This window comes from Oncorhynchus tshawytscha, linkage group LG22 (assembly GCF_018296145.1).
Source record: "Oncorhynchus tshawytscha isolate Ot180627B linkage group LG22, Otsh_v2.0, whole genome shotgun sequence".
NCBI lineage: Eukaryota > Metazoa > Chordata > Actinopteri > Salmoniformes > Salmonidae > Oncorhynchus > Oncorhynchus tshawytscha.
Genome location: NC_056450.1, coordinates 19785698 through 19798800, shown reverse-complemented (window position 1 = coordinate 19798800; position 13103 = coordinate 19785698). Strand labels below are relative to the sequence as shown.

Sequence of the window (13103 nt, the reverse complement as noted above, 5' to 3'; positions counted from 1 at the left end):
GCTGATCGCTCAGGTCTTGTTATTGCATAGGTTAAACGAGGCAATGGAGTCAATAAGTAAATGTGAAATCCTGCCAAAAATGTGATGGACCCAACAGAAATGTATAGAACCTGCTGCTAATTTGGGTTTTGTTATCACATTCTGAAGAGACGAGGTTAAACAAACAGCAAATAAGTAAGGGTAGAATCCAGCCAAAGCAAAGTGAACACATATAAAAATGTATGTTAAGTGCTCGAGTGCTTCAGTTTTGTATCTATATTTAAAGAGGTGTGCAAATGTGGCAAATGCCAAGCCACTAATGCTACATTGTGACCTCGGTGGGACTTGTAGAGGCGTATGCTTCTGTAGAGAGAGAGGCCCTTCAGGCACAGATAGAAAGAGCGAGAGAAAAGAGAGAGAGAAAATGAGAGAGAAAAGAGAGAAACACTTTCCCCACTGGTTACCATGGCAATCTAATTATCTCGCCATTACTCTATATTGACTCTCAATAAACTGGGTAAAAATGAATCTTCTTCCCGAGTGTTAAATATGGACTTAAGTGCTGATGCCTGGTGACAGCCATGCACAGTCAATCCTCCTGATTTACAGAAACTCAGCCAAGAGGAGATGAAGAGTAGCCAGAATGAACAGATGCTGCTTTACTTTATGTTTCTAATGCTCAGCTCTTTCATGTCTGACATTTTCTCTGAGATGAAAAGGTGCACTACTGGCAAGCAACCATTTAAAAAGCTAGCAAATTGTTCCTTTACCCACTGTTGACAATAAATATTTTTTATTTATTTTGGTAATTTCTAACAGCAAGTATTCACTGTGTCCGTCATTAGTTTTTTCCCCCACAAATTCAAATTTCAGTGTGAAGAAACATCAATATCAAGCCAGATAATTGAGTGGGGAAGATATGCGAGGCATTTCGTTTGAATACATCCAACCCATAGAACTCTCTCTTCTAAAGTTCCACTTATTGGTGGCAATCCACTTTCTGTTAATTTATTTGATTTATTTCACCTTTATTTAACCAGGTAGGCCAGTTGAGAACAAGTTCTCATTTACAACTGCGACATGGCCAAGATAAAGCAAAGCAGTGCGACACAAACAACAACACAGAGTTACACATGGAATAAACAAACGTGCAGTCAATAACACAATAGAAAAAATCTATATACAGTGTGTACAAATGAGGTAAGATTAGGGAGGTAAGGCAATAAATTGGCCGTAGTGGCAAAGTAATTACAATTTAGCAATTAACACTGGAGTGATAGGTGTGCAGAAGATGAATGTGCAAGTCGAGATACTGGGGTGCAAAGGAGCAAAACAAACAAAAAAACAATATGTGGATGAGGTAGTTGGATGGGCTATTTACAGATGGGCTATGTACAGGTGCAATGATATGTGAGCTGCTCTGACAGCTGATGCTTAAAGTTAGTGAGGGAGATATGAGTCTCCAGCTTCAGTGATTTTTGCAATTAGTTCCAGTCATTGGCAGCAGAGAACTGGAAGGAAAGGTGGCCAACGGAGGAATTGGCTTTGGGGGTGACCAGTGATATATACCTGCTTGAGCGTGTGCTACGGGTGGGTGCTGTTATGGTGACAAGTGAGCTGAGATAAGGCGGGGCTTTACCTAGCAAAGACTTATAGATGACATGGAGCCAGTGGGTTTGGCAACGAATATGAAGTGAGGGCTTGCCAACTAGAGCATACAGGTCGCAGTGGTGGGTAGTATATGGGGCTTTGGTGACAAAACGGATGGCACTGTGATAGACTGCATCAAATTTGCTGAGTAGAGTGTTGGAGGCTATTTTGTAAATGACATCGCCGAAGTCAAGGATCGGTAGGATAGTCAGTTTTACGAGGGTATGTTTGGCAGCATGAGTGAAGGATGCTTTGTTGCCGATTCTAGATTTAATTTTGGATTGGAGATGCTTAATTTGAGTCTGGAAGGAGAGTTTACAGTCTAACCAGACACCTAGGGATTTGTAGTTGTCCACATATTCTAAGTCAGAACCATCCGGAGTAGAGATGCTTGACGGGTGGGCAGGTGCGGGCAGCGATCGGTCGAAGAACATGCATTTAGTTTGACTTGCATTTAAGAGCAGTTGGAGGCCACAGAAGGAGAGTATGGCATTGAAGCTCTTCTCCAGGTTAGTTAACACAGTGTCCAAATAAGGGCCGGAAGTATACAGAATGGTGTCGTTTGCGTTGAGGTGGATCAGAGAATCACCAGCAGCAAGAGTGACATCATTGATGTATACTGAGAAAAGAGTCGGCCCAAGAATTGAACCCTGTGGCACCCCCATAGAGACTGCCAGAAGTCCGGACAACAGGCCCTCCGATTTGACTCACTGAACTCTGTCTGAGAAGTAGTTGGTGAACCAGGCGAGGCAGTCATTTGAGAAACCAAGGCTGTTGAGTCTGCCGATAAGAATGTGGTGATTGACAGAGTCGAAAGCCTTGGCCAGGTCAATGAAGACAGCTGCACAGTATTGTCTCTTATTGATGGAGGTTATGATATCGTTTTGGACCTTGAGCGTGGCTGAGGTGCACCCATGACCAGCTCGGAAACCGGATTGCATAGCGGAGAAGGTACGGCGGGATTCGAAATGGTCGGTGATCTGTTTGTTAACTTGGCTTTCGAAGACCTTAGAAAGGCAGGGTAGGATAGATATAGGTCTGTAACAGTTTGGGTCTAGAGTGTCTCCCCCTTTGAAGAGGGGGATTACCACGGCAGATTTCCGATCTTTGGGGATCTCAGACTATACGGAAGAGAAGTTGAACAGCCTAGTAATAGGGGTTGCAACAATTGCGGCGGATAATTTTAGAAAGAGAGGGTCAAGATTGTCTAGCCCAGCTGATTTGTAGGGGTCCAGATTTTGCAACTCTTTCAGAACATCAGCTATCTGGATTTGGGTGAAGGAGAAATGGGGGAGGGCAAGTTGCTGTGGGGGGTGCAGGGCTGTTGACCGGGGAAGGGGTAGCCAGGTGGAAAGCATGGCCAGCCATAGAAAAATGGTTTTTGGAATTCTCAATGATCGTGGATTTATCGGTGGTGACAGCCTCAGTGTAGTTAACTAGAAGATGAGAAGGCCAGTCTTTTATAGCAAATTTCCCCAAATAAAGTACAAGCATGAAGGACAACTGCATTTCCTGGTCAGTAATAAAATGAGCGGAACATGAGCACGAATCCGACCACCTCTCCTCTCCTGTCAAAGTTTGCTATCCGGAGTGATTGAATTATGCAGTGTTGCCTTTGACATTGGGAGAAAAGGAGTTTGGAATAATTGGCTCTGATCTTTCTCTCTCTTCTCTCTCTCTCTGTTGCTCTCTCTCTCTCCACTTTCTCTCTTCAAAAGCATCCTCTCTTCTTCTGTAAGTGTTTTAGATTGCTCGGTGACTCAGTGGAAATCAGGCCAGATTGACAATTTGACATCAGTGTTAATTGGCCATTGCGAGCCATCAGCAGGCTTAGATAGAAGGTTTCCCCCGACCCATCCCTCCCTTCCCTCAAGTACCACGCATGGGAGGATGGATTGGAGAGGGGCCACGGAGGAGAACAGAGGGGATAGGTGGGTTCTACTACATGTCACCCCTCATACTCTCCAGGAAGTTTAATTCATTATAAATGAGAGGCAGATTCCGGACATTTGCAGTGGGTGGGTGGGAGGGAGTGCGTTGGCTGGCTCGATCTCCACAACGGCTCCATTTACATTTTTCATGAGCTTTTAAGCTGCTAGCGGATGCAGCCGTACGGTGGCATTAGTACTTAACTATGCCTTAACTATGCATTCGTTATTGAGGCAATTTTGGGAGGACAAACCGCTCGAAGGCGGTCTGTGTACAAATGGTATTATAAGAGTATCAAATCGCTGCCCACAAGCAATTCAAATAGCCAGGCTGTAAAATTGACAGGCTCTGCTATCGGGAACACAGATGTGAGAGAGGGTAAACCGCTGTAATGTGAAGCAAAGCCAATGTTCAGTTATTGAGGAGTATCATAGAGAATGATAGAGACCTTTAGTGGCCAAAAAGCCATTGTAACATGAGCAGCGTCAATGAGTGCTTCCACTATTTTAATGTAGTCAACTGGGTGAGTCATGTTCAACTGGGTCATCAGGAGGGATCAGCCAATCGTGAAGAAGAAAATTGACTACTTCAAAATGGAAATTGCCTGAATGGGACTGCCTACTGTATGCTGTCACAGACGCTATAATGGCACAGAGACAAAGATGAGTTCTCTCTATCTCTATGGAGAGCACAGAGTGGATGGCTTCTTTACTAAATACACTGTTTGCTTCTGGTACCATTGACTTAACAGGTAAGAGTTTTCAGCTCAATATCAGTGTCCCGTTTCGTTATCGAGGTTGGCTAGAGTATGGTTCTTATTTTGGCCAGTTAAGCAGCCTGGACTCAGGGGTAGATGTAACATAGTAAATGTAAATCCAGCCCACTTCAATCAGTATATGTTATGTTTCGTATAGTATATATATATATATATATTTGTTTTCATATAGTATGATATGTTATGAATAACAAATGGTATAATATGTTACTAATTGCAATTTGTTGTGGCTAACATTGGCTAGGTGGCTAACACTAACGTTAGCTAGGTTAGGATTAAGGTCAGGGTTAGGAGTTAGGTTAAAAGGTTAAAAGGTTAAGGTTAGGGTAAGTGTTTCCTACAATTCTAAGTAGTTGCAAAGTAGCTCAAAAGTAATAAGTAGTTGCTAAAGTTGTCCATGATGAGATTTGAACACCAAACCTTTGGGTTGCTAGAAAATTCATGTCATATGCCCAACCAACCAACCAACCCACCCCAACCAACCCTACCCAACCAACCCAACCCAACCCAACCAACCCAACCCAACCCAACCCAACCCAACCCAACCCAAACACCTTACTTTTATTTTTTTGCCTTAAGTAACCTTCTGTCTTATGTAACCATACCAAACATAACATATCATATTCAGATTTACATTTACTATGCTACGTCTAGTCTATGCTACGTCAAGAGACCAGGCTGAGTTAAGAACTATAGTGTTGCTAGCTTTTTATCAACTGGCTGTGGTATTTTGCCACAGATATACACTGCCGTTCAAAAGTTTGGGGTCATCTAGAAAGGTCCTTGTTTTTGAAAGAAAAACTTATTTTTTGTCTATTAAAATAACATACAATTTATCAGAAACACAGTGTAGACATTGTTAATGTTGTAAATGACTATTCTAGCTGGAAACTATTTTAGATGATTTTTTATGGAATATCTACATAGGCGTACAGAGGCCCATTATCAGCATCCATCACTCCTGTGTTCCAATGGCACATTTTGTTAGCTAATCCAAGTTTATCATTTTAAAAGGCTAATTGATCATTGGAAAACCATTTTCCAATTATGTTAGTACATCTGAAAACTTTTGTTCAGATTAAAGAAGCAATAAAACTGGCTTTCTTTAGACTAGTTGAGTATCTGGAGCATCAGCGTTTGTGGGTTTGATTACAGGCTCAAAATGGCCAGAAACAATCAACTTTCTTCTGAAACTCTTCAGTCTATTCTTCTTCTGAGAAATGAAGGCTATTCCATGTGAGAAATTGCCAAGAAACTGGAGATCTCATACAACGCTGTGTACTACTCCCTTCCCAGAACAGCGCAAACTGACTCTAACCAGAATAGAAAGAGGAGTGGGAGGCCCCGGTGCACAACTGAGCAAGAGGACAAGTACATTAGAGTGTCTAGTTTGAGAAACAGACGGCTCACAATTACTCAACTGGCAGCTTCATTAAATAGTACCCGCAAAACACCAGTCTCAATGTCAACAGTGAAGAGGCGACTCTGGGATGCTGGCCTTGGCTTGTATCCACTACTATTTAATGAACTGGATGTGTATAGACATAGGTATATATTTATGTTAAGCTGAATGTGTTTGATAGAATATGATATCAGCAACAAACGTGGGCTGCACCAGCTATTCTTTTAATAAAGGCAGGTAGCGGGGGCGATTTTATTAAAACACAGTGCTTGTCAATGGCATGTTCATCAAACTGTCAAGACCACAAAGGTGAAAACCTCATTTTGTTCTCTCTGGGAGCATTGGTGTAGCTCTCTCTATTCCTCTCTCTCTTTTCTCCCCCTCTCTTGTCTGGCACTGATTCGTCCAAATAAAACCTAACCCAGCACCTCTAAAGCAAGGTGACTGCCAAAGGTGATTTTTAAGCCTCGCTGCCAGAGCACAATGAGTTTGAGCTAGCAGGGCCAAATATTTCTCCCTTCAGCTGGCAGGTCTGGATGGGAATAGAGAATAGTCTGGACTGACTCTCGGTTGTGTCAGTGGAGTCATTATCTGACTTGATCTTTTCTGCTTAATGCACTGCCCTGAAATTAGGTCAAAATGAGACCTAAGACTGGGTTTGTAGGGCCAGTGTTCAGCCTGATATTGATTTGGTATAGTATTAAGCTGGAAATCTCTGCCAGAAAAGCCTTTCACGCTGACACAAATGTAAAACGAAACAATTCTCTATGGAGACGTAGACTATTGATCAAGTTCAAGGGCAAGCTATATTATCCATGAACTTGGACAGCTGTTAATTTATTACTCCACACTTTCAACTTCAGCCTTGATGTCAGACAGGACGGGAGGGAGAGGAGCGAGCAGATTGAGAGCGAGAAATGCAAATGCCAGATAAGTGAAAGTGCCTTTGCTGCAGAGGGACTGTGATTGCAGCGAAGGAAAGGAGGCTTTCCTGAGCCAGCCAGAGATATCAGTCGTCCAAGGTTGACCTGGCTGCTTTGTGCCCTGCCCACAGAAGTTTGCTATCCAAGTGCATATGCAGCACAATGAGGGAGCTAGAGTAGCACGAGCCAGCTAGCAGACACCAGGAGCGTTGGCACGTCCGTGAGGAGTGGCAGCTCCTTTTGAGATATTCTTAAGACAAATTGGCCTGGATCAGCAGACAATTGGCTGATGAGAGGGTCTGGATGTATGGGCCCATGAGGACATTTTCATCATGAAGGGCTTTGCGTTCTGCTGCATGTGGCCCACTACTGGTGAATTATTGTGAATTGGCGTTGTGCAACAGCAAGGCTGCGATTGGTGGAGGGAGATTTAGGGATGGAGGGTTGTGAACCAAAACTCAGAAAGGGGGAAACACTGTGGACAATGTAATTTGCCCTGTAGAAATGTGCAAATGTTTATTTTTTGTTCTCATTACAGTCTTCCCACTGGGCACAGATGTCAGTTAAACATCTAGTTTTGATTTGCATTTGGTTGAGTTGTCAACTAATGTGAATTGAACATGAAATCAACAAAACATTTCACCATGTTATTGGATATAAAGTTGGGTGAAAAAAATATTAAATTACCTTCCTTTTAATGACTTTTTGTAAATCCAATCAGTTTCTGTGTTTATTTGATTTTTGGTGTTGTAACTGACGTTCAATCCATTTTGAATTATGTCTGTAACATTACAAAATGTGGAATGACGGCACCCTACGCAGGATAATATCTCCTTAGACCAGAGAGCCCCCTACTGGCCCTCTACACCACTTCCAGTAGCTTCTGGCTTCCTATTCAGGGACCGACCAGGGCCAACCCTGCTTGGCTTCAGAGACAAGCCAGTAGTAGGATGCAGGGTGGTATGCTGCTGCCAATGTTGGGGCAGTGCCAAGATGGAGGCACGGTTGCTTCAACACAGCGCCACTTATCAGTCATCTAGTGTATATAATAATTGGTTGTTACACACGAATTGAATTGATTCAAAATTCAAAGTATACATACTTCAATACTCAAAACATTAGAATTTAGATGTGTGGTGAGGAAAACAAAATGTAACATTCCCCATTGGTTTAATTCATTTTGGTCCAATCAGGCTAATGCAAGCCATGCCAGAGGCTGTTGAAACATAGCTAACTCGAAATATGAACTTAAAAACTGTATGGGTCCATCAAAAAAAGCTTGGGCAAAGATAAAAACATGTATATTTGTATTTCAACTGAATTAGAGGTATTTTTGAGGTAAACTGACAAACATTGACAAGCATTAGGGCTTTGAATTCACTAATAGGGAATCAGGAAAGTGTTAAGAAACTCAAAGGAAGTTTAAAGGTTCCCACCGGTTCAAGAGAAGTTGTAAAAGTTATAAAATAACTCTAATCGAACATGTGGGTGCGTGGCTTCATTTGAATATTTTAATGTTCTGTTATTTAATAAAGAGAATAATCATATCTTTATCAATACCTAAAGTAAAACTCTCCACAGATATCTTCCTCTGACTTTGAGTTGATTGCCCTTGGTGCAATTAGGGTGACCACATATAAAATACGCAAATGCAGGACAACAGGATGATTTTGAGGGACATTTGCGGGACAGTGTAGCCTACATTAAAAACACATTTGGCAGCACCAAAGCACATTCTGCCTAGTTGCACGCCCTGTTGAGTTTTGGCCACAGGATAATTTGTTCTGACTATTCAGCTAACCATCCTAAAATCTCATACGAAATGTGTTTTTTGTGTGTGTGTAACAGTAACCACGTTTCCATCCAATTATTCCATGTAGATTAATTACCTGACTCATGAAAAAAGTCACGACCGGACTAATGGAAACATTAAATGCCACTGCAATTTTATAAATGCAGACAGACAATTTGTTCCTACGACATAGTTGGATATTTTTGTATCGGTAAAATTAATTATGCGAGAAATTATGTTTGAAACGCCTTTATGCGCAAATATTGAAATAATAACCATCATATTGAAGTAAACTTGGAGTCATGCAATAATATGTTGTGTGGTCCTCCCACTATGATTCGGGAAATCATGCACTTTTTTATCGGGGCGGCAGGTAGCCTAGGGGCGGCAGGTAGCCTAGGGGCGGCAGGTAGCCTAGGGGCGGCAGGTAGCCTAGGTAGCCTAGGGGCGGCAGGTAGCCTAGGGGCGGCAGGTAGCCTAGGGGCGGCAGGTAGCCTAGGGGCGGCAGGTAGCCTAGGGGTTAGAGCGTTGGGCCAGTAACCGAAAGGTTGCTAAATTGAATCCCCGAGCTGACAAGCTGTTGTTCTGTCCCTGAACAAGGCAGTTAACCCACTGTTCCTAGGCCGTCATTGTAAATAAGAATTTGTTCTTAACTGACTTGCCTAGTTAAATAAAAAGAATACAAATGTGTCTACAGATGAAATAAGTTATGATGAACTTCACAGGGTGGTGAATGTGCAATATGTACATTTTACCTCGACTAACCGGTGCCCCTGCACATTGACTCTGTACCGGTACCCTCCTGTATATAGTCTCGCTATTGTTATTTTACTGCTGCTCTTTAATTACTTGTTACTTTTATTTCTTATTCTTATCCGTATTTTTTAAAACTGCGCTGTTGGTTAGGGGCTCGTAAGTTAGGGACTCGTAAGTAAGAATTTCAGTAAGATCTACACCTGTTGTGTTCGGTGCATTTGACTAATAAAATTTGATGTGATTTCATTTGATTTGATACTCCTTACCAATAAATAATGAGAGTCTTATTCTGGTGACATGGATAACGATGCTTGACAAATACAAATAATATCGCTCTTCTCCATAATAATCTCATAATGTAGGTAGCCTACCTGCACTGTATCTGCCAGCTGTTGGCTAGAGAAGGTGTGCCAAGACCAGAGTGGGCACGTTTGCTGTATAATGCAACAGTTTTTGTGAGAAAACCATCAGTAGAGTTGAAAATGCTCTGGAAATCACTTAACTTGTATTTTTTATTTGGTACATGGGAATTTAATTTAATGGCAAAAGTTATTATTATGTGAACTATGTCATCACTAACTGCAACATTTCAGTGTGATGGAAGCACATCTCTGGTGGAAATATTTGCATATTGTTTTATGCAGATTTTAGAATATTCGCATGAAAATCTGTCGCAAATTGGATGGAAACCTAGCTAGTAATGTTATACTATTGCTATTATATTTGGTTATATTATGTAGAATACTAATTAATCATTGTGTGAACTTCCGAGACATTGATTCAGCATTGATCTAACTTTACTAAACAAGCACCATTTGGAGAAGTGGTGGAGTCACCGATGCTCTGGCAGCACTACACCCCTGCAGTCTGTTGCACTGAATGAGCAAATGAAGCGCACTTATCCTACTTTTTTACCTCACGGAAAAGTTGGGGATGCAGAAATGAGAGACCACGTGGCTGTTTTATGAAAAAGTTGCAGAAAATATGTTGAATGAGCAACTAATGAGCATGGAGAGCCTCACAAGTTTGACTAAATTACCTCACATCAGTCAGTCTAATATGGCTATTTACTTACTTTTTGTGGTAAGCCTAACTGTACTTTCCAAGTTTAGGTGGAATTTAGCTCGAAAGGATTTTATAAATACGATTAGTTGAAGATAGGCCTATGACATTGGCCTACGTCTCATCTTAGCACTGTGCAGAATATTAGATCTCAACAACGAGTGTTTAACATTATCAGTAGGTTTAGGCAACCACATCCATACACTGAGAAGGTACACAACTTTCACTGGGTACGTGGGGGACATGTCCACATTCTGAAATCCCCCCAGTTTAATAATTGGAATGTGATACAAAACGAGGCAACGGTGTGCTTTAGGGCCCTGCTGACACCTCCGAGCGGCCGGGTAGGATGTTTGGAGTGTTTATCCGGCTGAAAATAAATAAAAATAATAATAATAATATGCCCCCCCACCCAACCAAAGTTGCACCCCTGACACTGAGTATACCAAACATTAGGAACACCTTCCTAATATTGAGTTGAAACCCCCACCCCCCTTTTGCCCTCAGCACATCCTCAATTCATCGAGGTATGAACTCTACAAGGTTTCCAAAGTGTTCCACAGGGATGCTGGCCCATGTTGACTCCAATGCTTCACACAGTTGTCAAGATGGCTGGATGTCCTTTGAGTGGTGGACCATTCTTGATACACGGAAAATGGTTATGCTTGAAAAACGCAGCAGCGTTGCAGTTCGTGACACAAACCGTTGTACCTGGCACCTACTACCATACCCCGTTCAAATCCTTTTGGCTTGACCATTCACTCTCTGAATGGCACACAAACACAATCCATGTCTCAATTATTTCAAGACTTGAAAATACTTCTTTAACCTGTCGCCTACCCTTCATCTCCACTGATTGAAGTGGATTTAACAAGTGACATCAATAAGGGATAATAGCTTTCATCTGGATTCACCTGATCAGTCTAAATCATGGAAAGAACAGGTGTTCTTAATGTTTGGTATACTAAGTGTGTATCTTTTCATAAGCGCAACATGACTTCAAGAGACAGGTTGGAAATTTTGACTGAAATAGAGGACAAATCAACCTTTTTTTTCTAAATGAGTGGTGTTTGAATTTGTTGATAAAATGGGGGACATGATGGTTTGGTTGCAGGACGTGGGACAAAATGCGTAACTGTCCCACACAATCCGGGACATGTGGTCACCCTAGGTGCAATGTGGAGCACATATCCTCATTCAAAAACATCTTTAAAATATCACTATATAGTTTTCTATAACATGGCAAATCACCACCTGCCTTTAAAACAGTTCCCTTCGGAACTAAGCGTTTCTGTGTGTTTTGTGTCTTTGTCTCTTTGCAGGTCTGGCAGTTCACCAGATTATTACAATCACTGTGTCTCTCATTATGGTCATCGCAGCCTTGATAACTACACTTGTCCTTAAAAACTGGTAGGAAAGATTCCTTTACTTTGCAACTACTTCCCGACACACAATACACCACTTTTGAAATGCCAATGAAGTGGTACAAGGTATGATTTTATGTTTGTTTTTTGTTTTTGGTACGTGTTTTTGTAGCTGTGCACAGTCGGGGAATGGCCGTCACAGTAGCCATCAGCGGAAGATCCACCAACAGGAGGAGAGCTGTCAGAACCTGACCGACTTCACCCCTGCCCGCGTGCCCAGCAAGGTGGACATCTTCACCGCCTACAACGACAGCCTGCAGTGCTCGCACGAGTGTGTGCGCACCGCCGTGCCCGTCTACACTGACGAGATGATCCAGCAGACCCCTATATACAAGACCACCTACAATGGAAATAGGTATGTCGGCTTTAAATTGCTCTTGGCTCTAGGTTTCTGGGTCAGTTTAAGTGCTTCCCTCTCACTGTTGAGTTAGTTATGAGTTTTTCCTGGTAAAATCACATATTTGGGAAAAAGTCCTGGCCCTATCTTTGGGAAATGGTGTAAATCCCTCTTGTATGTAATACCCTTGTTAAAACCAAGTATAGTGTTATAAACAATTGGAATTACATTTAAAAGGGGATTGAATTGCAATGCTGTTAATGCATTTCTTTTGAATAAATATGTATTTAATGTACAAGTGAATAGGTTGGTTTACTTTAAGGTTTAAGTTTTGACCACTAAGGTAGCCAATGGGAGAGTTGACCTGGTTAACAGGAGGCCTGGGAAAGAAAGAGAGGGGTTGGACAGAAAGAAAGATGGAGAGACATTATCAGTGCTGGTGAAGAAAAACTAGAAAGAAGACGATAAAATAGAACAAACCCCATACTTACTGAGTTTGGAAGGGAAATGTTTATTTTATAAGAGTATTATTATTTTGTTAAGAAAAACTTAGAGACTGAAGCTACCGTCTCATCGTGGAGGTATTTGACAGCCTCGTGGTTAGCCTAGCAACGTGCGAGACCTGGAGAGAATTACTTGTGGAAGATTAACGAGTTCATGTTTCCATGGGATATCTGTTGCTGCTAAGGAGCACTGTCTGCATTGATAGCTGTGCTTGCTGGGGATATTGTGAGGACACCTGCTCGGAACTGCCATACTTCACTGAGGAAATATCTAGGAGTAGTGAGTAACCACAACGGTGGGGTGCTTCGGGACTTTATGTATGTCTTCATTTTTGTTGAGCTCCAACGCGTGCCAACGGGTTTAAGCAAGCTTGCAAGTAATTTGGACATGGGTTATGCACGACTCATTGGGGTTTATTATTTTAAATTTATTTTTATGTGGTACATTGAAAATGTGATAATACAGATCTTGAAACGTATGTCTGTTGCATTGGTGGAGTCATTTACTGTTTCGGTTTCATGTAATGCATGGGTAAGCATGTCCTTATATAATAACAAAAATCTATAATCA

The 13103-nt window shown here is 41.8% G+C and overlaps 1 protein-coding gene across 1 annotated transcript in view; it reads left to right on the top strand.

Annotated features, from left to right (window-relative positions):
• The window catches only part of ajap1 (adherens junctions associated protein 1), a 78621-nt gene that overhangs the window by 62920 nt on the left and 2598 nt on the right, over positions 1–13103 (top strand). Inside the window, exons 3-4 of the mRNA XM_024384504.2 lie at positions 11591–11678; positions 11805–12047. Coding sequence (XP_024240272.1) covers positions 11591–11678; positions 11805–12047 — 331 coding nt within the window. The remainder of the gene's footprint in view (positions 1–11590; positions 11679–11804; positions 12048–13103) is intronic.